Raw genomic sequence first — 26846 nt, 5'->3', positions numbered from 1 at the left:
GGCAACATCACTAACTTACTTTTAAAAGTTTACTCTTCGGTTGCCCCACTTCAGCCGTCCACCGTTTTTTCGGCAAAATTGTCCACACGCACCGCCGCGCTATGCATTCTGGGATATGTTGGGCTATGCAGTCTACACCACCACGTCCTTAAAATTCAGGGAAATGAAGGGCGCATTTGAGGGCCGCATTTTGAGAAGCCTTTGAAATGGGACAGCCTTCGTCACGTCGCTGTGACGTAATCGGCCTTAAAATGCGGCCTTTAAGGCTGCAGACCCCAACCTGAAACAGTTACTCATTTGTTTTGGTCATGTAAATTTACATGTAAATTCTGGAAGGACTTCCACAAGTTTATTACTGACTCTGTTCTACCTACTTTTCAACTATACTACAAGGATGTTGTCTTTGGCTATTATAATTTTAAAGACAAGGACAGTGATGCTTTCTTCTTTATAAATATGGCTTTAATTTTGGGAAAATTTCACATACACAAAAGCAAAGTCCTCGGCAGAAAGCCTGAACTTCTTGTATTAAAAATGGAACTCAATATATAGGACAATCTCCTCATCAAAAAACACTAAGGCTCTCAAGACTGTTAACATCTGTAACCGTTTGAAACAACTAACTTGATTTTGGCTCTTGCAAACTTTTGTTTATTTACGTTCCCCTTAATTTATTTTATTTTTCTACTCACTTTTGTTTCACTGTCCCTGTCACTCTCGTTGTTCCTCACTGTAACACCACAATGTCATCTTTTATGTGATTCCTGTTTTACTTAACTCATTCACTGCTATAGCCGTCAATTGCAGTGAATGAGTCAATGGGTTTAACTCATTCACTGCCAATGGCTGGCAGTGAATGAGTTAACTGTATGTCTAAAATGTGATAAATAAAGTTTTAAAAAAAAGGCTGCAGACCCTGAACTGGGATACAGCCCCTGTGTGGAGGTAAGTCATCGGACCGCTGAGGAACGTGAGACGGCAGTAACGCACCGTGAACGGATGTAAACTGCCGCGAAGGCCCGGCGAAGAAGAAAACCCGGAAGTGCTTCCGCTGTTCCGTGTAGCTACAGGTAGCTGTAAGTGCAGCTGATGTCAGACAGTAGCTCGGGTTTGAGAGCACAGTGAGGAGCCAGCGGCCGCCTGAAGGCACACACAGAAAGGACATCGCTGCTAACACCGGCGGGTAAACAGCGCAGCGACGCCTTTGTCATAATAATATGTTTATCCACAAAAATAGCTTCATGTCCTGGTTTTGGTACGCGGCATATCAAAGGTGTTGGTAGGTGTAGAGTCAGGCAGTAAGCAGTATGTGTCGGTGCTGACGGAAGGCTGTCGATGTTTCCAGATATTTGGGTGATGCAGCAGGCGGATAATGGCGGCGAGGAGGAGGCGGCCCCGGTAGATGTTCAGTTCACGGATTTACCGGACGCCCTGGTGGCCTGCAAAGTGGCGGAGGATTTATTCAACGAGGAAAGGCTTAAGGTAAGCTGTCAGGCACTGGCCTGTGTGCGGCGCAGCTAAACAGTGCTTACATATGAACGTGAAACATGAACCAATAGCTTTGGCGCTTTTGTGTAGTTCATTAGAGACTGTTCTTTGTTTTTAAACCAAAATATGAAATTATCTGATAGTATGACAGGAATAAACGTGTATCTATGGAGCACAGTAGCCTTAAATGAGAAAGATGTGTGTGCAGGAGAGCCACAGGTTTATGTGGTTTCATCGCTCCATCTGGTGGCAGGGGGATTACTGGCATCCATCCATGAAAATCAATGAATTAGCTCCATTAAAGACTAGTATAGTAGTAGCTATAGTCACGCCCCAAACTGATTCTGCTGGAAACCGTCTCTGGGACTTTGGAATTTCTTTAGTTCATTCCTGAGGTTCGACTTTCCTCTGGTTTGGAGTCTGTTTGCTAGCTTTAATCAGAAAAGAAGGTCCAGTTGGGTTCAGACCCAAAATGCTCCTGGATTAAACCGAATAGTCAGGGTGTTTGTTGATGTCACACAGGGGAACATGGCTGAAATGAAATGCATAATGGATGGTCTCCTACATCTCCTGCAGCTTCTTGGGGGAAGGAGGTGAGCAGGTTAACAGGTGGTTCTGTCACCAAGGCGAATCCCAAATCGGTGAGCATTTTCGTGGACTCCCCATCCTGTAAATCAGAAATGTCACTGCATTAATATTTGATGAAAATAAAACCAGCAGAATCATTCTGAGGCAGGCAGGGAGTATTCAGTCCCAGTGGACATGTGCTGTGTGGAAAAACAGATTTGTGCCGGTGAAGCCAGGACTGTGTGATACTAATAATTTGTGCAGTTACGTCACTTTCACCTTTGGAGCAGTTTCTCCTGTGGATGCTGGGTGCAGCAATGTGCAGCAGCTGGTGAGAGACTCAGTTGAGTAACAACACAAACATCAAAAACTTCTCTTTTGATGTTTGATGCTCATCTAATTAGTTGCTATTGTGATTTCAGTAATGAGACATCCTCACGGTAACTAGCTTAAGCATAACGTTTTCAACAACGGTTCGTAAACAATAACCGGTGGCTTCAGTTTGATAGTGGCTGAACTCGAGATGAACCTACGTGACTTATTTGTGGCATTTCCTCACACGACATCCGTTTCTTTTTCTTTCTTTCTTTCTTTTGTCTTATACGTGACAGCTCAAAAGTTTTGAATGAATTCTGATAAAACTGAAGTAGTGTAGTGCGGGGTTATGTTACCAGTCCAATCAGATTTGGCTGACAGCCACCAAGGTCAACTCGTTTTTGTTGTTTCCTGTAGTCCACTGTCGCCTCCTTTGTTTCGCTGATGTTGAAAGAGGTTGTTGTCCTAGCACCAGTTGTTTGGTCCCTTCATGTCCACTCTGTAGACTGTGTCATCGTCGCCCGTGATGGTCATATCATCTGTACTGTACCGTGTTTGTGATGAGCGAGGAGGAAGTGTGTTTTCCAACTCTCACTGTCATGTTGAATGCTGAGCTGTAGTCAGCTAAGGGCTTTCACACATATATGTTCCCTTTTTCCAGGTGGGCAGGGCAGTGTGTGTGTGGCCAATGCAATGGCAACGTCTGTGGCTCGGTTTCTTCTGTAGGCTAATTGGACCAGCGTGTAAGGGAGGTAGACTGGATGTGTAGTCTGACTGTCTGCTGGCTTTGTGATGACTGATGTTAGTGCAACAGGGCAGTAGTCATTTAGACAGACCACTTGTTTCTTGGCGATGGGAATGGTGGTGGACGCCCTGAAGGGAGATGTTGAAGATATTGGCAATCACCTTTGCCAGCTGGTCACACGTGCTCTGAGAACATGACCAGGAATGCTTTCTGGTCCTGGAGCTTTATATAGCTTGACCTTTTTGAAGGCCATTGTGGCAGCCTCACTCCCCACTGGAGGACATGAAACTGTGTTTGAGTGAGCATAGAGGGTGTTTAGCTTGTCTGGGAGAGATGTGACGGACTGAACACTGACCTGGTTTTTCTTTTATTAGTCAGTGATACAGCGTAGTCGTAATCGCTTGGGGTCAGAGGAGCGCAGAAGAGCGGTAAGTGGACTCCTGTGGACTTTGTCCTGGTAGTCCCACTTGGCCTTGGTTGTGACCTCAACACTGATCACTACAAAGCGGGAAAATACCTCCAACAGGCCCCTAATCTGAGCTTATACCGTTAGGTTTTAGGGGTTTTAAGCATTCTAGCCATTTTTAATAAAATGACTTCTTATATAGGACTTCATATGTTTTATATAGCACTGAAATTTGATATAGCGCTGATTAGGGCTGGGCCATATTATACCGTTCACGGTAATACCGGTATAATGTTAGGCAACAATAGGAAAATGAAATATCGCGATAGAATATGAGTAAAACGCGCATGCGCAGTGCCTTTGTTTTCATACGCACATGGCCGATTGTTGAGTGAAACAGATGAACCAGAATTGGTTTGTAAAAATGGTGCAACTTCAGTGATGTGGAACTGGTTTGGTGTTTGTCCGTCAGATACACAACAAAGCACATTTTTTTGCAGAACATGCAAGCGGCCGTTGTCATTGTCATATTTGTCGGACTAAGATGCTCTTAAATCTGGGAGTAATCTGGGTCCTAAACTCCTTATGCTTCAGTTCAAACGAACACTGCAGCATCACTGAGCATTAAAAACTGTCTAAATTCTTTCATCTTTAATAAAACGATCAGCATTGCTGCTTTACCAGGTGTAACTATGAAGTTTAACTTCCAGGCATCCATGAAAACAAAAGTTATTACATTTAACAGAGTTAGAAGTTAGCGGGAAGCTAGCGGAAGTTAGCTCGCTAGTTACCTAAGCATGATATTGCATGTTCTGACTGAGAGATTTCTGAAAAAAATCAAACGTACAGCTCTGCTATCACTTCCAACATAAATGAAGACAGGAAACTAAACAGCAGTGACGTTTGTAGGGTTACTGAAGTTGGGCTAGCTGGTATATAATGATGTGCTACGTAATCGCTAGCGACACAGCTATGTTAGCATAACATAAACAGGGAAGCTGGAGGACGAACACTAACACTTTTCCACTTATAAAAGTTAACGTGAAGGTTCTTCATGGTTAGAGACAAATGCAATCGCATGGCAGGGTGCTGTAAACAGACCAAACTTCAGTCAGGAGAACAACTGAGATAATCCATCCACAATACGAGGTTAGTCATTAATATACTGCAACAACATGGGAATAGAGCAGCTGCCAGAGAATTCAACATTAATGAATCAATGGTACAGAAGTGGAGGAAGCAAGAAGAATGAGTTTAATAAAGTTTGATTTATCTGACTGCTTTGTTTCGCTTGATGTGCGTTATAATCCCGTGCACCTTATGGTCCGAAAAATACGTATTGCATACTGCAGTTTAATTTTGCAAAGCACCTCTTTTTAACTTCAGTGGATATTATATATGGTTATGCTCAGGATATGTCAGCCCATTTCTACTGGAAATGCCTTTTGATTAAACTTTCAGCAAGGAATTTGTATTTGCACTGTTACATTTTTATAAAGCTTTAATGTACATAAAAACCAGCTTCTTATTTAAGTGAAAATAAATGGAAGGTTTTCTTTTTGCGCTAGTAATGTTGTGGAGTTGTATTTTGTCTCGCATCAATTATATCGTCAGTTATATCGTTATCGCAAATTTTCAAATATATATCGTGATAAATATTTTTGGCCATATCGCCCTGCTCTAGCGCTGATTAAACTTATTCTATTCAGACATTCTTATAGATGCTAATCTGAAAGTGCTGCTGAGCCTGTACTTTGGTCAGCTCGTCATGCCCTCTCTCCATCATGCTGTTGTTAATGTAATGTAAAGAAGTCATTCACTTTTTCAAAACTCATATTCTCTACATTTCATGCTTTGCCTCTCCAAAACGTGAAATAGACATGCATGCAGAAGTTGCATTACTGCATGCAATAATTGCATTACCAGCAGGGGGAGATAATATATTTAAAGCCAGGAAGTCAGTAGTGAGCAAGTATGAAGAGCATTCTAGGGTTCATATTCCTTAGAAAAGATTAAGCTAGGCAGCTAATATGTATGTACATGCAAATGTGTTAATAACGTCTGTTTAAACACTTTTGCCTTGAAATAAAACATATCTCTGGTGTTACTGCAGCTTACTGCATGCATGTACATTTCATATTTTGGGGAGACGAAGCATTAAATGGATTTGAATATGTTTCTAGGGCAAACACTACCTAGGCTGCTTTTGTAGTTTTGTTTCTACTGTAGTATATACTGCGTCAGGCTGAACAGGGAGGGGAGCGACACCCTAATCCCATTGTGGAGTTCACCAGGAACAAGAGAAATGTGACAAAATATGTCGAAGATCAAAAGATACTGCAAAAGCAGCCCTAAAGTTTCTCTGCACTGGTTCTTATACAGCGCTTTACACAACTTGCCTCAATCATGTCTTTCTATGCTTTGTCCGTAAGTGCTTCCTATCTAACATTCATGTGCGTCCACACTGCATCACGTAGCTATTCAGGGTTAGTATCTTGCCCAAGGATATTTGGCATGCAGACTTGAGCACACAGTGGTCAAACCATCAACTTTCCGATCAGTAGGTGATCTGCGCTACCACCCCACCTAAAGAATTAGGGTATTCTTCAAAGACAAGAAGCTCAACCCAATGGAGCACACGTTTCAGCTATTAGATACAAAAATGAATGCAGAAACACCCAAAAAACGAAGAGTCGCTGACAGCAGTAAGGACCTAGCAGAGCGTTTTAAAGGAGGAAGAACAGCGTTTGGTGATATCCACGGGTTCTAGACTTGAAGATGTTATACCTGCACCGCGTGGGCCAACCTCATATTAAACACTATGGATTAAGAATGGAATCGCACTCAGGTTCATATTCAATCACAATTTGGGCAATGTTCTGCTAGGAAACCTTGGTTCCTGTCATCCATGTTGATGCTACTTGGACACGTAACACCTACCTAAGCATGGTTGCAGACAAATGTGCACCATTTCATGGAAACTGTGTGCTCTGATGACTGCAGTGTCTTTCAGTGGGTTAATGCTCCCTGCCATAAAGGGCCAAACAAGGTTCAGTGATGGTTTGAGTAGCATAACAAGGAGTTTGAGGTGTTAAGTGTTCCTCCAAATTCTCCAGATCTCAGTCCAACATCAGTGGGATGTGCTGGACAAACAATCCGATCCATGAAGACTTGACACTGGAACTGGGATTTGAAGAAGTCCTAAAACAAAGATTCTAAGTTCATTGCATTGTTCTACCTTCTAAAAACATATTTGCATGTCCAAATTGCTGCTATGAATGGAACCTTTCACCTATAAGTCACAGCTGTTAATAGTGATACTGATGTTGGTCATGTTCAATGTGTATTTCATGGAAGTATTTTAAGAGTGCACTATTAAATTTGTAAAATGGCAAAAAGCATAGTTGCATGCAGTTCTGGCCTACAAATAAATGATGCAGGAAGCAGCAGGAAGAAATAACATACTGTGATTGAGTTTTAAAAGCTTAAAAACTGGAAACAAGTTGAATATCTTTAAAATGCACGTCAGAAAAATGCAGATTGGCTCAAACAGAGTTTGTGAAGGTTTTACCAAGGAAGCAGTTTTTTAATAGAGCCTCTTATATATTTTAGCCAAAGGTGTAGGGCTGTTCGGTATAACGATATATATCAGCTCACGATATGAAAACGTCTATCGTTTCATATTACGCTATCTATCGTTTGTTTTGTGGGGCGATCGTGGCTCAAGAGTTGGGAGTTTGTCTTGTAATCGGAAGGTTGCCGGTTTGAGCCCCGGCTCCGACAGTCTCGGTCGTTGTGTCCTTGGGCAAGACGCTTCACTTCACACTTCAGCCTCGCCTCTGTCAGTGCGCCCCAGGGTGGCTGTGGCTACAATGTAGCTGCCATCACCAGTGTGTGAATGATTGTGTAAAGCGCTTTGGGGTCCTTAGGGACTAGAAAAAGCGCTATACAAGTACAGGCCATTTACCATTTTTACCATTTGTGGTGTCGCAAATGAAAGTGTTTACGGCAATATTTTTCATGGTTTTGATGGTCACTGTACAACTGCTTAAAGTTCTCTCATTCTCTTATATTTAATATAACCACACTACGGACAGACAAGCGACTGTTTTTATGCGTTATCGCTAGCAACAACGATCGTCTGGCTCCGCCGTCCGCTTGTTTAATTTCCACATAAACCTTTCACAATAAAGCTGAAGAGCCTGTTGAGGTTTTTCAAAATAAACTGAATCATGTGAAATAGTATGCAGAGTGTTTATGAATGAGAGGCCAAAAGGAGCCGCCAGGTGCTAAAAAATAAACCTTAGAGCAGGCTTTTCCCCGCAGCATGCTGTGTAATAAATATTCACAAAGAAAAATGCGCCTGTTTCAACTTATCTAATACTGGACTCCAGGTACACAACACCCAGCTGAAAACACTTCACGCAAGTCGAGCTGCCCGAGATTCACAGAATTAGCTGAAAATGTTAAATTTTTGTGATATATATTGTTGTCGGGACGATAAATGTCTTATATCAGGATAAGATCGTGGCACCCAGACTCTGGAATAACCTCCCCGTTCATATTCGCACTGCCGAGTCTATCCAGTCTTTTAAATTACGTCTTAAAACTTATTTTTTTACTTTGGCTTTTGATTCTGTCTAGTTGGCTGTTTTTAGCTTGTTGCGTTGTTACCTATTGTTGTCCTCTTTTATTGTTTGTTTTAACTGTCTCATGTTTTTATTGACTGTGAAGCACTATGATCAACACTGTTGTTTTAATATGTGCTATATAAATAAATTTTGATTGAGGAGATTTTGGTCATATTGCACAGCCCTGCAAAGGTGTGCAAAACACTGAAAACTCTTTTTAACAAACAAATGTTTTTAACTAGTGGACACAGTCAGGTTCTGCTAGAGTTTTCTAAACTTTCTTGGTTCTACTAACCTAGTTAGCTGGACACTAACTTCATTTTTCTCTAAGACCTGAAGGTTTGTCAGTATTGTCAGCAAAATGATGATTTTCCAAATTTTCTGTTATAGTTTTGCTATGCACCTACTGGCCTCAGGAGGGCAGTAGAGGCCTGTCTCCACATGATCACTGTACCCCAGTATGAACTTAAATACTAATGTTTGCTGAGCTGTGCAAGTTTTATTTCTGTGCTAGAAAGGAGAGCACGGTGCCATAAAAATGTGTGCTTGTTTTGTGTCTGCCTGGTGAGGCAATGGAAACAAATGTGTAGATGAAACAAAAACAGTGGGATGGAAAAAATGCAGGGCTGGGCTTGCACACACAGTGGCTGCAGCAGGGTGAGGCTGAGACCTGCAGGTGATTAGTGCAAGTATGTCTGTAGTTTCTGTAGTGTTGCTTAACATCAATACACAACACTCGATGGACACTGAGCATCAGCAGACTGTCAGGAGGCTCACTAATATTACAGCACTGTGTTTGCACATTTCTGTCTCTCACACACACACAGTGTGGATATTATACATGGTTATGCTGAGGATATGTCGGCCAGTTTCCACTGGAAATGCCTTTTGGTTAAACTGTCAGCAAAGAATTTGCACTGATATATTTTTATATAACTTTAATGCAGATAAAAAACAGCTGCTTGTTTGCACAGACCCAAAGCAACGGGTTATTTCCCTTTTCTACATCTGTTCTCTAAAAACAGGAAGTGATTTAGTAGCTGAATAAGTTCATCACAAAGTTATAAGGTGAAAAATCATAGACATGTAGATTGCTTAAAAAACAGAAAAACACATTTCATGAAGCTGATCAAATTATATAAAAACAAAAATCTCTTGACAAAGTGAAAATACATTGATGGGTTTTTTGCACTAATAAAGTTGTGGAGTTGTAAAGTATTTTGTGTAGTGTCACTTATATCGTCAGTTATATCGTTATTGTAAATTTTCAAATGTATATCGTGATAAATATTTTTGGTCATATCGCCCTGCTCTAGCATGTATATAAGAATTCACAGCCTTTGCACAATACGTTGCTGAAGCCTTTGGTCTTTCTGAGTATGATGCTGAAAGCTTGGCACCTGTTTTTGGACAGTGTCTCCCATTCTGCTTTCTAGCACCTCTGAAGCTCCTACCGGTTGGATGGGGAGCACTGACGCAGAGCCATTATCAGAGCTCCTCAGAGACCTTTCTACATCTGCTTCAGTTGTTCCCTCAGCCCTGGTACCTCTCGATTTCCCCGTGCTCGTTCTTCCTGATGTTCTAAGCTAGGACAGGATCTATCACAGCTATGGTTTTCTGCCCACCACTGTGTCTGGTTGGTTGTCCAACAGCTGCTTATCTGGAGTCCCACAGGACCTTAGCCTCATTGTTCTCAACAGCGTTTGATGATGGCTCCCACCAGGACTTGGGACTGTGTTGTCCACGTGCCACACAGATGATCCTGTACATCAGTTAAGCTACTTGGTCGTGCCTCTCAGTGAACACTGTCACAGCTTGCATCTTACATCCTGCTGCGATGTGTTGGATAGTCTCCGGGGCAGGTTTGCATAGTTTGGGGCTGAGGTCCTGGATTGTGGCTCTGACACTCGCTAATCCTTGTCCTCCCTCTTTTATAGGGACATAGAGTGTCGTGGTCATGGACTTTGGGTGGAGGGTTTTCCCTGTTTCTTTCTGTGCCTGCTTATTGTTACAGGACATGTATCTGTGAAGGTTCTCAGTCATCCAGGTCCTCGTAGTCAAAGGAGCTTGCAAAGAAAAGCGTCTGGACTTCTTTAAGTTGCTTGAAGACGTTTCACCTCTCATCCGAGAAGTTTCTTCAGTTCTAAGGTCAAATGGTGGAGAGTCCCAGATATAAACCTAGTGGGAGTTTCCCCCCACAGAGGGACAAAAGGACCCCCTGATGATCCTCTAATCGCCTGAGCCAAGGTGTGAAACTGGGTGTGGGTCACAATCAGCCAGAGTTTCGGGTGAGCTCATTGTGAAACCTGGCCCCACCCTATCATGCGATTTCCTGAGGTCAGATGGCCCAGGATGTGAGTGGGCGTTAAGGCGTCTGGGAAGGATCTCAAAACTGGATTATAGATGGCAGAGAGTTGGTGTCGTAAACCCCGCCTCTGTTCAAAGATGGTCGCTCACAGTGGACATAGAAGCTTCTTTCACTCCTCTTTCAAACCATCTGTCCTCTCTGTCCAAAATGTGAACATTGGCATCCTCGAAAGAGTGACCTTTGACCTTTAGATGCAGATGGACTGCTGAGCCTTGTCCTGTGGAGGTGGTTCTTCTGTGTTGTGCCATGCGCTTGTGAAGTGGCTGTTTGGTCTCTCCAATGTAGAGGTCTGAGCATTCCTCGCTGCACTGTACAGCATACACCACATTGTTAAGTCTGTGTTTTGGCGTTTTGTCTTTGTGATGAACCAGTTTTTGTCTGAGCATGTTGCTGGGTCTGAAATACACCGGGATGTCGTGCTTGGAGAAAACCCTCCTGAGTTTCTCTGATACACCGGCTACATAGGGGATGACAATGTTGTTGCATCTGTCCTTCTTATCCTCCCTCGCTGGTGTCTGATCTTCTTTTCTCTGCCTCTTTGCTGACTTTAAGAACGCCCAGTTAGGATAACCTAGGGCTGTTCGATATAACCGTATATATCGGATGATGATATAAAAGCGTCTATCGTTTCATTTTACGCTATCGTTTGTTTCGTGGTGTCGCAAAATAAACTGTTTACGGCAATATTTGTTCATGGTTCTGATGGTCACTGTAGCGGCTGTGTTCATTTCTTAAAGTTCTCTCTTTCTCTTATATTTAATATAACCACACTACAGACGGACAAGCACCTGTTTTTATGCGTCGTCGTTAGCAACAATGACGGTAAAACCATCGCGTGTCCGCTTGTTTATGTTCCACATAAATCTTTCACAATAAAGCTCAAGATCCTGTTGAGACTTTTCAAAATAAACTGAATCACGTGACAGAGCAGATTATTTACAGATGAGAAGTAAAAAAGACGCCAGGTGCTAAAAAATAAAGCTTAGACTCAAACGTTAGAACAGGCTTTTCCCCGCAGCACGCCGTGTAATAAATACTCACAAAGAAGACGGCGCCGTTACAACTTATGTCTAAAAATGTATCGTTTCATGCATCAGTTAAAACACTCTACTCCAGCTACACGACGCGCAGCAGGAAACACTTCACGCAAGTCGAGCTGCTCGAGATTCACAGAATTTACAAAAATGTTACATTTCTGTGATTTATATCGTTATCGGACGATAGATGTCTGATATCGGGACATGAGGTTTTGGTCATATCGCACAGCCCTAAGATAACCACACGTTTTGAGTGCTTCCTTTACATGTGTGTGTTCCTTCTTTTTTCCTTCAGGCTTAGAGGGAACATGTTCTGCCCGGTGGTGTAGGGTCCTGATTACTCCAAGTTTGTGTTCAGAGGGTGATGGGAGTCAAAGAGGAGGTACTGGTCCGTGTGTGTGGGCTTCCGGTAAACTTCGATGTTGAGGTTGCCGTTCTCTTCAATGTGCACGGCGCAGTCCAGGAAAGGCAAACAGTCGTCCTTTGTGTCTTCCCTGGTGAACTTGATGTTTTTATCCACAGCGTTAATGTGCGCGGCGAAGGATTCCACTTCTTGTGTCTTGATTTTGACCCAGGTGTCATCCACATATCTGTACCAGTGGCTGGGTACTCTTACTTTGAAAGAGCCAAGAGCCTTCCTTTCCACTTCCTCCATGTAAAGGTTGGCTACAATAGGTGACACGGGGGAGTCCATGGCACAGCCATGTTTTTGTCTGTAAAAGCCTTCGTTGTATTTGAAGTATGTGGTGGTGAGGCAGAGGTCTAACAGTGTGCAGGTCTGATCGGGGGTGAAGTTGGTCCTGTCTTCTTGTAGTCGTTTTCTGACCGTCTACACTGGACATATGCATTTACAGCTTGGAGCTTATTCGTACCATTCAGCTGGCTTGTCAGCACCTGCTTTTCCTTCTGGCTGTACCTGACTGTGGCTGACCTTTGTGCATAGTCATCATGTTCCCACTGGCCTGTGGGATATCCAGGTACGTGTAGCTTTTGTACTACATCTGCTGTTGTTCCTCCACCCCTTCAGTGCGGATGAGCTTGCCTGTCTTTGCAGCCATTCGACTGTACTTATCCAGTCTGAATAACATCCTGATGCCTTCACTGTACATCCTGGTGATGTGGATCAGTGAGTCTGTGTCCTGGCTTATAGCTTGTCACCCATGTACAGTAGTTGGCTGATGGTTGCTCCACTGCAAAATTTGTAGCCATGTCCACTGTTAAATGGTAAATGGACTGATTCTTATAGTGCTTTTCTACTCTCAAAGTGCTTTATACAACATCCATCCATTCTGTCGGGGTCGCAGGGCAGCTAGAGCCTTTCCCAGCTGGACAGGTCTCCAGGCTGTCGCAGGGCTAACAGACAACCATTCACACTCAGGTTCACACCTATGGGCAATTTAGACTTACCCAAGTAACCTAATTAAGCTTGACACACTTTCATACTCTGATGCACCGGAGAACAACTTGGGGTTAGTGTCTTGCTCAAGGATATTTGGCATGCAGACTGGAGGAGCCAGGGATTGAACCACCAACCGCCCGATCAGTAGATGACCTGCTCTACCTAGCTGCAGCCACCCCAAGTGTGACAGATGTGTGACAGATGTCGGTGATGATCAGGGGATTGAGGTCTAACAGCAGCAAGAACATTCAGTTGGCGTCCAGTGTTGTTTTTACAGTCCCACTGAGTTCCCCGTGAATATTATCAGTGTGTTACTAGCTTTGTACAGCGTAAATGAAACGTGTGCTTACTCAGCTTGGAACATCCAGGTTGGAGTAATCTGCTGGTAGCTTCATGGTGTCTGTAAACTTGATTTTTCAGTCTTAACAATCCATTCAAATTTGGCTCAGATCTACCAAAGTCTCCAAGGTCATTGTTCAAAACATCGACCTCTGACCTCTCCTTCAAGGTCAGTCATTTGATTTAGCAGACATCTGCACTCTAAGTGCTTCTTGGTGATCTTTGTAAATATTGTGACTTTTTTCCCCCTCAATGAAATGAAAAGTCATGTATGTTGTGTATGTCAGCCGTCATGTTTAGTCTTTGGCTTTCGGCCTCAGAGAGACGTAGTTCTTCTTGTAATTAAATTAGTTAATATCTAACTAATTAAAGATTATACTTTTTCTTTTATTTGGCTTTAATTGATATCTTATGTAACTGTATTATTCAGTTCCAGTGTACGGCACTTTGGTTGTTTTAAAGTGCTTTATCAATAAAGATGATGATGTTGACTGTATGAGCAGTCACAGTGTTGTCTGTCATTGTGTGAAGCTTTAAGCTCTCTGCTATTAATGCCTCACAGAAACATGTTATCAACCTGCCTCTGGATCCCTTCATGCTTCTCACTCGTCCTGTCTTTCTACTCTTCCTTCACCCCTTTTATTTTTTACTTTGGGCGTCAGTCTCCCAGCTACCTGTGTCATTTCTCTGTCTTTCAGTCATATATACAAAGAAAAGATATGAATGTATGTTTTTGTTCTGCGTGTGGAATCCAAAGTGAGGCTCCCTGTCATAGTTTCCACTAAGAAACAGCATCAGGAGGCAGTGATGTCAGCTCTGTCTCCCACTCTCTCGCACAGACGCAGTCACTGCCCTTCATTATGTATGTATGATTAGTCAGTGTTGTATCTGTCAGTGGAGGAATAGGAAGAGAGAAGAAAATAGATTTCCCTCCTCCTTCCACCGATGATTGGCCTGCAGTGAATGAGACCAGGAAAAAGAGAGGAGGGGACTGTGGCTAATGCGTCATAGGCTGGCAGGCCCTCATTTAAGTGGCTTTGGATCTGGGAGAGAGAGAGAGATTAAAGTGTGAGTGACATTTTCAGCTCTCCACACCCAAATCTCTGGAAAATTCCTTGAGTTTTCAGTCTGCTGCTGAGCGAGACAGGAACAAGCTGCAGCAGAAGAAAACGCAGATTAGCAAATGTTAGATGTTGTTTTCAATTTCTAACTTTAGATTCTCGTTTCATAATCTTGGAATGTGCCGCACTGCCTCTCTAACGTTGTGGACTTGATGTACTGTGGGCACCGAAGGAGAAAAACTGCTGCTGCGCATGTGAAGCCAGTGCTGGGGAAGAACCCGACCACGGTCCTGTTTGGAACATCCCGTTGTCTCTGCTCGTCCGTCACCCTGGGGAAAGCAACAGTCCTCCAACCTCGTCCCTCCTCTTCCTCAACTTCATTGACTGTTACAGCATTGCATCGCACCCTGAACTCAGTTATCAGGTGGAAAAGGTTGCGGATCGGCGGGTCGCCTGTCATGCACATTAAGACCACTAAATGTAACCGGTTCTGCCTGGTGGCCTCGGTGACCAGCCGGGAATTATTTCACCACTCTGAGGTGCAGGTAACAGTACGGTGTCACTAAAGGATTTCCTGGAATTTGACTGCAGCTGACCCTGTGTGCATCCTGAGACATCTTTACTGGCTTCCAGGCTCGACCAGCAGCTTCCACCTGCATTTTGTGTTGACTGTATATAGGTTTTATGTGCAGTTCATCATGTAATGTAGCTATTGAGAGGTCTGCTTAAACGTGATTTTACAGCTGAATCAACCCAAGCATCCAGCTCAACTACCCTCTAAAAACGGTCTTTCAGTAGTAATGCAGCAACTCGACTGTTAGATGGTGTAATGACAGCCAAGACTGACTGTAAAACACAGTAATGAGGATTTTGCAGCATGGCCGTGCTTTTTAACATAGTTTCCTTAAGCTGTTGGTGCAACTCGATAATAAAACAGTGTTAAGAAAAAGATGAATCCTACATCTGCACTAATGTGTGCTAATCTGTAGGCGTTTAGGTAATATCGATCATTTCAGTGTGTCTGCATGATCAGATGTCTGTGCCTTTATTCATAGAATCTTCAAACTGGCTCTTGTTCAATATTTTTAGTGAAGAAAGTGCTAAATGGGCTGAACGGAGTTGAAGTCTGTAAGATGGTTCAGAGATCTCAGTCATTACTTCAGTCTCCTCCTGCTGTCTGCTTCCTCTGTGTTTCCAGGCTGGCTTTGAGGCCTTGTTCCGTTCATTCGACTCGGAGGTGCAGTTCCAGTACTTCAAGTCGTTTCGGCGGATCAGGATCAGTTTCAGAGATGCTCTGGCTGCAGCGGAGGCGAGACTCCGACTACATAAGACGGACTTCAACGGCAAAGAAATGAGACTTTACTTCGCTCAGGTAATATCTGTAGGCTGAGATCTATCAGACACATGAATGTAACTTGTTCAGACCTTCAACGCGCTAAACCAGGCGGAGCTCTTGATTCACTTTCTGAATGTCATCTATGGTTGTCCCAGAGTTTGGAATAATAAATGAAAATTGAAATAATAACTAAAAAACAGCTTGTACATTGTGGAAGAACATTAGCTTGTGTGTTATAGCAGTGTTCGTTCTTCTCTTATAGAGATGTGCATACTTTCACTTATTGTGACACCGGTCAGCATCCTCCAGACTAAATTTGACATGTTAGCTTCAGTTTAATATGAATGGAGCTGCTGCTCTGTATATGTATATAAGAATAGAATAACTTAGTGTAGTTTATAAGTGTTACATTCTGTCTACCTAAACAATGTTGTTAGCTTGCTTTATGTCAGCTAGCTGATTAATTCATCCTTTCTAATGCTACAAAATAATAAACATTTCAGTTCAGTTTTATGTACACAGCGCCAAATCACAACAACAGTCGCCTCAAGGTGCTTTATACTGTAAGGTCGACCCTACAATAACACATACAGAGAAAAACCCAACAATCATATGACCCCCTATGAGCAGCACTTTGGCGACAGTGGGAAGGAAAAACTCCCTTTTAACAGGAAGAAACCTCCAGCAGAACCAGGCTCAGGGAGGGGCGGGGCCATCTGCTGCGACCGGTGCACAATGCCCTGTGGTGAATGACGCAGTGGGCAGTGATTAGACGTTCCACTTCACAGTAGGGCGGATCCCAGAAGCATAGGATTTCCACCTCCATGTTTGCTGTGGGGACTTTGGGTGGTACTCTCACTGGAGCAGTGGGACGATGACAGTTACATGCAAATCAACGTAGAACCTTTGCAACGTTTTTTCTTCTTCTACTAGAATGAAACTACCCTAAAAATGAGAAACTGTTCGTTTGTTTTTAAGCAAACTTACAAAGTCAGAGGAGGATTGAATAAATAATTTTCTCACTGTAGTTAAAGTTGGTGAAATACACAGGAAAAAATATCCAATAAATCACTGAATCTACAGTTTAATGTGACTGTGTGGCTTCAGTGGTACGACTATAGAAGCACTGTATAAATATCAGTGCATTAGTTAGCTGGGTAGGTAGGTGACAGAAACATAATCATCAATCCATTTCTTTCTATATGATGCTACAGTCTCAGTAAACCTGTGATATATTGCTGGTTATTATAAAGTGCTGCCCTGCCTTTGCACTGTGTAGTCTGTGCACATAGGGAGTCCTCGGCTGGAGCCTCCCAAGCCAGAGAAGCAGTTCCTGATCTCGCCTCCTGCTTCCCCTCCAGTCGGCTGGGAACAGTCTCAGGACGCCACACCGGTCATCAACTATGACCTGCTTTGTGCCATCTCTAAACTGGGGCCAGGTATACAACACATTATGATTTGTGTTTTCCATCCGTGTGTGAATGTGTGACAGGTTTGTAAAACACAATCGACACTTCCTGCAGCCTCAAATGCAAACTGAAGGCTCTTTACAGGCTTGGAACGAAGCTGAGTGGTACATGATTTAAAACGCTGTTCCTCTTCTTTTAATCTTTTTGTCTTCCTTCATTTAATTCTCGATAAATTCATCACAACTGATTACAAGTGCAAAGTGTGTGAGCTTGTCTCCACACTGATATTGACATCAACGCCTACAACTCAAAGTCAGGAGCCAGGTAGCAAGGACTGCCAGCAGAACTGCAGACAGGTGTGGTGGTTAGAGGGAAAACCCAACACCGCGATCAGAGCGTCGTTACTGTCACGGAAACAAGTACAACAAAATTAAGTGCTGTCCCTGCTGCACTGAAAAGAACAGAAATAATAAAGAGAAAAACTATAAAATGAGATTTAAAAAGGACAAAAGAACCATCTATTGCACTTAAGGAGCTGCGCTATGGTAGGTGCTCATTGCAGTGTTTCATTTTCATTTCCACTTTGTTTTGTTGTACATGGTCCCTGTTAAATAATCTCCTTAGAGAAAAGATGTCCCAGGCCGGGATCGAGATGACATCACGTAAATAGAGCAACAGTGCATACTAGATTCCAGATACTCAGGAAGCTGAGCCCTGAATTATGATACAAACCATTCACACTGAGATCTTCAAGGTCAGTTTCATGATAATTGGTCAATAATTGACTAAAAGGCTTAGAAACTATCATTATTACAAACAGTGTATTGTGAACATATAGAAGGTATTGCAGATAAGATTTAAAAGATTTAAAATATGTCACATTTGACCACTGACCTCTTTTTCATGGGCAATAGAAAGATCTGAAGGTAAAAGTCAGTTTTAAATGGCACTATACAACTTTATTATGTTTCTTACTGCTCTTGTTTCTATTGAATACATATAGGGATTCTAAATATCACGTTACTTTTGACCTCTGACCTCTTCTTCAAGGTCAAACTTTCATGAAATGTGGGGGAGGTTCTATAAATTAATGCTTACAAGTCTTGTGCATGTCACACAATCCATTATTGTTGTTGTTGTTGTTATTGTTATTATTATTATTATTATTATTATTATTATTATTATGATGATGATGTGTTGGTGAAAGTCTGGCAACACAGCTTTGTATAGCCGTACAGGCGAATGGCTCCTCGAGAGACATGGGTGACACTGAGCTCAGGGAAGTGATGGGAAACCCACACTTCATGCACATCTGCTAGCATAGACACACAGCACATTTAAAAGCAGTGAGGATTAGAAACCAACAAATGTTTCTGGCACAACTTCACCTTCTTCCAAGGTGCATGGAGAAGACAAAGATCTGATGACCCGAAGACTCCAGCAACACTTAAAGTAATCCGGTCTTTAAGTGATGACGTGACGAATCCTGCTTCCAAACTGCTGTGTTCACTAAGGCTGTTGTGTTTTTAACTTGTTTTAATGCTTTGTGTCTTGTTCTATGTAATCTACAAGCCCTTACAAACAGTCAGTGATCACTGTCGGCCTCTCGGTTTTTATTACCGCTAATCATGTTAAAGCTCTGTTTTTAAAACCTTACGATGTAACTACAGCCCAGCGCATGCAGCAGTATATTAGTGACTAACCTCGTATTGTGGATGGATAATCTCAGTTGTTCTCCTGACTGAAGCTTGGTCCGTTTACAGCATCCTGCTATGTGACTGCATTTGTCTCTAACCATCAGGAACCCTCACGTTAACTTTTATCAAGTAGCAAAAAAGTTAGCGTTCATCCTCCAGCTTCACCGTGTTTATGCTATGCTAACATAGCTGTGTCGCTAGCGATCACGTAGCACATCATTATATAGCAGCTAGCCCAACTTCAGTAACCCTACAAACGTCACTGCTGTTTAGTTTCTGTCTTCATTTATGTTGGAAGTGGTAGCAGAGCTGTACGTTTGAATTTTTCAGAAATCTCTCAGTCAGAACATGCTACATCATGTTTAGGTGGAAGCTAGCGAGCTAACTTCCTGTTAACTTCTAACTCTGTTAAATGTAATAAATCCTGTTTTCATGGATGCCTGGATGTTAAACTTAATTGTTACACCTGGTAAAGCAGCAACGCTGATCATTTTATTACAGATGAAAGAATTTAGACAGTTTTTAACTCTCAGTAATGCCGCAGTGATCATGTGACTTTGGGACCTGCAGCAGAGTTTAGGCCCGGGAACGGCTAATGACGTCAGACTTAAAGACTGGATAGGGGCGGCTTTACTAAGTGACCAACACGCTTTGGCGTGTGGCCTTCAATGACCCCGATGAAGGCCACACCCTGAAACACGTTTGTCACTTAGTAAAGCTGTTCCCTATTACTTTAAATTTGACTATTTGACTGTTAAAACTATTTAGACCTGTTGCAGCTCCACATGCTGATGCTATGTTCACACCACCAATGTCAAAGTTAGAAGAAGTAAAGGTAGTATGGGTTAGGAGTTGGTGTCGGCTGATGTGGCTAAAGCATCTAGATTCTGCCTCCAGATGTATAAAAGCAATGTTTCCTAAAATTGAATGATTAAAATAGTTTCTTTGATACATTTGAAATTGCCAGCTGATGTCAGACCTCATTGACATCTAAAACTGAGATCATCAGGTCGTCAGGATCGTGACAGCTTTGTTCTCCATTTTGCATTATCTCTATCGCTGAAGAGGGAAACCTCATCGCTGCACAGTGACTTGGTACATTGTAGCACGCCCTGTGGGAAACGTCCTCCAATTTGACCTTTTTTTGTTTTATTCTTAGGGGGGAAGTACGAGCTTCACACAGCAACACCAACCACTCCCAGCGTGGTCGTCCATGTGTGCGACGACGAACGCGGTGACAGCTCCGCACCCGATGACAGCGACCAGGATGACAAGCCCCGCCCACCACGACCAAAGATCATTCAGACTCGACGGCCTGACTACACACCTAGAGTTGAGCAGTGAGCGGTGCTGACAGGGGAATCTGTACTGTGTCAGCGTCGATCAGCAGCTGAACACGCTCGCAGAGATTTGGATAAAACTGTGAGAAGGCGTCTGTGGGTGCTGCAATATCCAGCTGAAGCAAATGACTAGAATTGCATGCTGCATTTGTGTCGTGTTCGACAGACCGAAGCGGGAAAGGGTTTAAATTGACTTACTGTGTACGACTGTTGATATCTGCTCTGGTGCTCCATTTGTCTGTTATTAAGGTGTGAAGCAACCCGCTTCAGCTTTTTCACATTTTAGTGGCTTGTGTGCTCACTAGCATGAAGTCATGACAGTGTCCATTGCTCTGCACTGTTGTCTGATGTATCTGCTTGGCCTAAACAAAGCTGGCCTCCTGCTGTCTTTGCTGCGACTCAGTTTCCCAAAAAAAGCAGTTTTCCTGGAATTCTCTTCAAAGTAGTGTTTGAAGTTTGCTGCATTCTGTGTGTGTTTTGGTTGTCTCATAGCAAACAGCTGTTATTAAAGGCACCCACATAGGAAGTGATTTGTAGTGACGGAGACCTTCAGGCAACAACTATCAAGATGGCTGCTGGTGGCATGAAGTTTGGAGTTAACCCTCGAGAACCTGAATGTCTGCAGGCCGCTGACTCTCAACAACACAGCGATACACCGTGATCACATCCTGCGTGGACGGCCGTTTACTCTTTGGCTTAAAGTCCAACCAATGTTTATCTGTTACTTTAGAACGCCACACTTACCTGTTCGTGTCCCTGACCATGCCGTGCTTTAAAAAAACATGACACTTTCTGCCATGTGGGGGTTAAATAGTGTTCTGAAAAATGTCTTTCTGCCAATGTGTGCGAGCGCTGCTGTTCAACCAGTGACTCAAGCCCCAAACACGCTGCCGGTTATTTTGGGGCCTGTTTTGTACTTGTGGCACATCCAGCTCATGTCCTATGGCTTCTACTATGAAGCAGGATGGTCAAGATAAAAATGGTCTTATCCAGGTCATCTCAGGGTTAACCCTGGATTTTCTTTACTTAGATGGTGCAGTAAGACGTGGTATATATCACTCATGTACCCATGGTAACTAACCTCTTATAAAAAGAGGTTATGATAGAGGTCGCAGATCACCACCTACGTACCAGTCTGTGCGGTCCCTCAGACCTCTGTGTGTGGATACTGGGAGGGTCTAAATTATTTTTAGTGTGTGAAGTCTACATGTTCGCTGCAATTAAACCGTTTCAGTTCTGTGAGGATTAGTGTATGGTCCCAAACAGAGCTCCTTGTTGTACTCGCTCAGTTTGTATCAAATGAATTCTGCTCTTGTATTTATTCACTGTCAGGCTGCAGCTGATACAATAAAAACTCTTTCAAACAGACATTTCATTACATTATAGTCCATCAGATCCTCTGATGTCTTAATGATAGAGCTGTGATATTGAGAAGTTTGATAAGTTACACAGTCAGCAGTTTTGGCAGCTTTCCTTCCTGGTTTCAAATCGGCTAAACTTCATATAATTTTAATACTAAAGCAGTGTACAGCACCTCTGTTACTGCATGTGTTTAACTTCTCATATTTTTATCTTCCTTCTTAACTCTCAGCCGTATCAGACTGATGGGGACTGTGGTCACCCTGCCGACAGGCCCAAGTTTGTGAAGCGATAACTCAAGAATGAGGCGACATAGGTTTTTGAAATTAATACCATAGGAGGCTGAGGGGTAGCACTGTAAAATCTGCTGCTCTGCTGGCTGTTTACGTACCATGTTTGACCAGGCAACACCATCCCTTTCATGTGATAGTGCAGAGAAATCCCGGGTTGACCAGCGATGGGAGGTTTTATCCTGATTTCAGATATTCCAGTAAGAGAATAAAGGATGGGATATACTGGACTTGCTTCGTAGTACAGGGCCCTGTTGTGTGCATGTTTGACTGTGTGCTTTCAAAGATGTACTAACTGCTGTGTTGCTGTTGCATCAGTAGGATTACAGCAATTTCCAACTAATTGTTGTTTGATTTCCAAAATGTTGCAGCCGTGAACGCGGCGTCATTGTCACCCTGCCAGTATGGGCTGGCAGACGTTGGGGACAACGAAGTATTGACTGACTGAACGAAGATGGCTTGTTTCACATTGATACCATAAGTGTATCTACTATGAGGCTGAGGTGCAGCACTGGCTATCTTTAATATGTCTGCTTTTCTGAAGTTTTTATAAGACTAGCTTAGCTTTTTCTGGTATATAGTGCTCAGCTGCAGATGTTCGAACGCTGTGTCTCAAATCTGTGTAGCTAATGCATAACACAGGACTGTCACCTCTACATGAACATTTCAGAACTGGACTGATGCTATATATCCCAGTTTAACTCTGTATAAATGGAATCACAACACATTTGTTTGTTTCAACCTGTAAATGGAACTTTAGGGCCACGTGACACTTTGTGATACTGAAAGAATCTAAAAATGAAAACGTGTCTGTCTTTGCCAGTCGAGCATCTTAACGGGCTGTAACTGCACCTTTAGTCCGGGTATTTTGTTTCCCTTTCATTTAGACACAATTGGACAGTGTGGTGGTTTGGCTACTTTTTTACTAGAATTTTATTATTTTTGAAATAAGTAATACGTTACCGTGAATAAATATTTCACCATCTAATTCCATCTGTGTCATTGTCCTATATAAGAGTATATGTCTGTATTACACACATAAGTTTGAGTATATTTCTGAACTGTTTTAAGGACTCCTGGTTGAAGTCATTTGAATGAGGTTTGTGTTTTTCCTGTATGTGAATTTTGTAATATTTTGGTCACAGTGGGCTGGATGTTTTGACAGTGTAAATAAACACAGTTCGAAAGCCTTCCACAGACTAGAATCACAAAAAGAAGTGTCCTCACTCTGTTGTGTTAACTTCAGTGATCTCTTCCTCTAAACCATTAATGAGCCTTCTAGACTCCATTCGTTCAACACTTCTCAAAGACATTTTAGCTTTGATTAATGCTTTCTTTACTAACAGACACCGCATGCGTTCGACGTTATTAAACCATTCCTTTAAAAGGCCTTTCTTTGATCCAGCTGTCTCCCCTTATTTACTTCTTCAGACTGAAGACGTCACTTGGATGAGTGACGAAACGTTTCTCCCACTGAAAACTTCCACATGAACAGAATCAACTCTTTGGCTTTTTTAGCTCAGGTGGTAGATCAGTAACATTACTAAAATTTTATTTATATAGCACCTTTCAAGACAAACATCACAAAGGTCTTCGCACAAAAATACAAAGGCATTTAAAACAAAACAGACAAAAGTTCACCAAATGCAGGTCATTGCTTCGATCTGTGGATGCTCCATTCTGCATCTCAAATATCCTTGTGCGAGATACTAATCCCAATTCATACATCAGAGTATGAATGTGTGTGAATGTTAGATAGAAAAAGCATTTTTTTAAAAGTGCTTGTGTGAACGGGTGAATGAGGAATGTTGTATAAAGCACTGTGAGTGCTCAGGTACAGTAGAACAGCGCCATAGATGAAACGTTTTTGTGACAAATGCTAATGGAATCATTCTTATGAGTGGCATCTATTTGGTTCTTTTTTCTTTTTCTTTTTTTTTCTTTTTTTTTTTTTCTCGCCTGTCCCATTTGGTTCTTTAGCCATCAGAATTGTTGTCTGAAGACCAACAAGGATACCCAGTGGATTTACTTTGCCAAATGGATCATCGTGGCATTGCCGTATTGGTCCATTTGGTCGATCTTTGTTTTTATTGTTTATTATATTTTATTTTCAGATGTTACAGACGGGACAGACATGAGTGAGAGATAGGAAAGGGAGAAAGAAAGAGGAAGGAAAGGAAAAACAGAAGGGGAGAGGGACAATGAGAAAGGGGGGGGAGAAAAAAAATAAAAATCTCCTGGATCACCTGTTGAGAGAAGAATAGAAAACAAGCAGAAAAAAAACAAAGCAACATACTAAACACAACACCATCGCATTAATCTAGCTAAGTGTAAACAGCAGTAAATACTAAATATTCAATGTTGTTGTGCAGCACGCAGGACAGATGTGCTTCGAAGTAGCAGCCAAGAAAGGTGTAATTTGGGTCTACGAGCAGTGAACACCCGTGTACATACCTGTGTGGATCAGCGCGCTTGTATTCCAAAGGTTTCTCCATGTGACGATCTGCTAGGGAGTGTGGGGGGGCCACAGCCCCTATTTGGTTCTTTTCAATTCAATTTTATTTATAAAATGCCAAATCACAACAACAGTCGCCTCAAGGTGCTTTATACTGTAAGGTCGACCCTACAATAATACATACAGAGAAAAACCCAACAATCATATGACCCCCTATGAGCAGCACTTTGGTGACAGTGGGAAGGAAAAACTCCCTTTTAACAGGAAGAAACCTCCAGCAGAACCAGGCTCAGGGAGGGGCGGGGCCATCTGCTGTGATTGGCTGGTGTGAGAGAAGGAAGACAGGATAAAGACATGCTGTGGAAGAGAGACAGAGGTTAATAACAGGTATGATTCAATTCAGAGAGGTCTATTAACACATCGTGAGTGAAGAAGAAACACCCAGTGCATCATGGGAATCCCCAACAGCCTCAGGGATTCAGCGTCACCTGATTGAGCCTGAATCTTAGCTGGAAGCTGGTTCCACAGAAGAGGGGCCTGGAAACTGAAGGCTCTGCCTCCCATTCTACTTTTAAATACTCTAGGAACAACAAGTAGGCCTGCAGTGTGAGAGCAAAGTGCTCTAATAGGATGATATGGTACTACAAGGTCATTAAGATAAGATGGGGCCTGATTATTTAAGACCTTGTATGTGAGGAGCAGGATTTTGAATTCTGGATTTAACAGGAAGCCAAAACAGGAGAAATCTGCTCTCTCGTTCTAGTCCCTGTCAGGACTCTTGGTGCAGCATTTTGGATTAGCTGAAGGCTTTCAGGGAGTTTGTAGGACTTCCTGATAATAATGAATTACAGTCGTGTAATTCATGAACTAGTGAACCTTCTCAGGAGTGGCAGGCCGACTAATTACCCCAAGACCGCAGTGACGAGTCCTCCAAGAGGTCACAAAAGACCCCAGAACAACATCCCAAGAACCGCAGGCCTCATCTGTGCCAATTAAGGTCAGTGTTCATGAGAAAGAGACTGAGCACCAACAACAACAACATTAAAATATGGTGGTGGCAGTGTGACGGTGGCAGTGCCGCTATCGAAGAAGAATAGTTTGCACTGCTGACAGAGACGAATCTGTTGTTGAGGTATGAAGTGAGCCAGTGTAGTGCTGTGCCGCTGACACCAGCACTGAAGTGCAGGCGTTGTACAAGACCGTTGTGGTTTCTATTCTATGCTGCAGGTTGCCTTGATACTAATGATGGTCTGTTTGAAGTTGAAGCTTCATGTGTCATAAAAAGAAGTGACAAGAAAAGGAAGAACACAGCATGGATATGTCACATGATGTTAAACTGAAGCTGGTGGGCAGAAACTTGGTAGAGTGGGCAATCATAATGAAGCAGTTCCTTTTAATTTGTAGATTCAAGCTGCTCTTCATATTTCTGGCCACCAGATGTCACCAAAGACTGTATTGAAAAGCTTTGATCAATGAACCTTTTTCAATACAAGCTTCAGTGCTTCAGAAAGTGTCATTTGGCCGTCACTATCCGAAACTCACCTTTTGAGACTTTTGAGAGGATTGGAAGTTTGTAGGTTGGTCAGTAGTTTTTTGGTAAGGTGGGTTCTAGGTTATTGTTCTTCATCAGAGGTCCAACTGCCTGCTTGAAGAGAGCTGAACCAGTACTGAAAGACAGAACTGTTGATGATTGAGAGAATGCTTGGACCAGCGTCTAGTGGATGGGTTGTGGATTTAATGAAAGAAGGATGGGATAGTGTGGTTTGAAAACAGATCAGAAGAAAGAATCAGTTAAAATGTGAGGGGAGGTAGTAATACTACTCCTAATATTCTGAACTTTACTAGCAGAGGCATCCTAAAAAGGCACTGGAGGAGATAACAGAGTTGGTGGTGGAGAACAAAATCCTCATAATGGGATTATTGGAGGTTTTTGTGATTTTGTAAAAGAAATATTTACAACAGCAGATTTACAGATTTCTTCTGGGTTATTTTACAAAATTAAAAACAGAGCTTGAAACTTGCTCCTCCTTCACTGTCTCTCTGGTTTTATACAATCTGTCCTGAGAGCTCCAGCAGTGTCACTGATCCAGGGTGACTTTTTAGGCCTGGGTTTACTCAGTTTATACGGAGCAATGGTTTCGATAACTGTGGCGCAAGTGGTGCTAAATAAGTTGATAAGGCGAGGGAGCTGGAGGCAGGTGCTTTCAAAGGCCTCACCAAAATTCTTAGCAGTAGAGGAATTAATACAACCTGATCAGCGTAATGTGTCCAATTCAGTGTTAGGTACAGGAAACATGGAGCAGTGCATACAAATGACAGGGAAGCTGTCTGATAAGCAGGCATCAGTTATATTCAGATTAAAATCGAACACCTGATGGCAACACAGTGTGTGGCCTAGTTTGAGAGGGTGTAGTCTGTTCACGAACCGGAAATCCAGAGAGGCTGTATAGATGAATTCAAAACGCTTCTGGAAAATATCTGTCAAATATGTGAAATCACATGTACCACATCACCCTATTAGAGCACTTCGCTCTCGCTCTGCAGGCCTACTTGTTGTTCCTAGAGTATTTAAAAGTAGAATGGGAGGCAGAGCCTTCAGTTTTC

At 42.6% G+C, this 26846-nt stretch overlaps 1 protein-coding gene across 3 annotated transcripts; it reads left to right on the top strand.

Moving 5' to 3' along the window:
• The first annotated feature begins 1025 nt into the window (after window positions 1-1025).
• On the top strand, window positions 1026-22980 carry rcan1b (regulator of calcineurin 1b). Of its 3 annotated transcripts, XM_004564133.5 has the most exons (5): window positions 1026-1183; window positions 1346-1482; window positions 15555-15728; window positions 16972-17131; window positions 19958-22980. In XM_004564133.5, exons 2-5 carry the CDS (start codon window positions 1357-1359, stop codon window positions 20140-20142), a joined length of 645 nt encoding a protein of 214 aa, XP_004564190.1. In that variant the 5' UTR covers window positions 1026-1183; window positions 1346-1356; the 3' UTR covers window positions 20143-22980. The 3 variants fall into 3 exon arrangements, with proteins under 3 accessions (XP_004564190.1, XP_012778164.1, XP_004564189.1); XM_012922710.5 differs by lacking the exons at window positions 1026-1183; window positions 1346-1482 and adding an exon at window positions 8219-14895; XM_004564132.6 differs by lacking the exons at window positions 1026-1183; window positions 1346-1482 and adding an exon at window positions 8220-14901.
• Window positions 22981-26846: the final 3866 nt, after the last annotated feature.

Source organism: Maylandia zebra, linkage group LG23 (genome assembly GCF_041146795.1).
Source record: "Maylandia zebra isolate NMK-2024a linkage group LG23, Mzebra_GT3a, whole genome shotgun sequence".
In the NCBI taxonomy this organism is placed as follows: Eukaryota; Metazoa; Chordata; class Actinopteri; order Cichliformes; family Cichlidae; genus Maylandia; species Maylandia zebra.
This window is presented reverse-complemented; position numbering and strand designations above follow the sequence as displayed.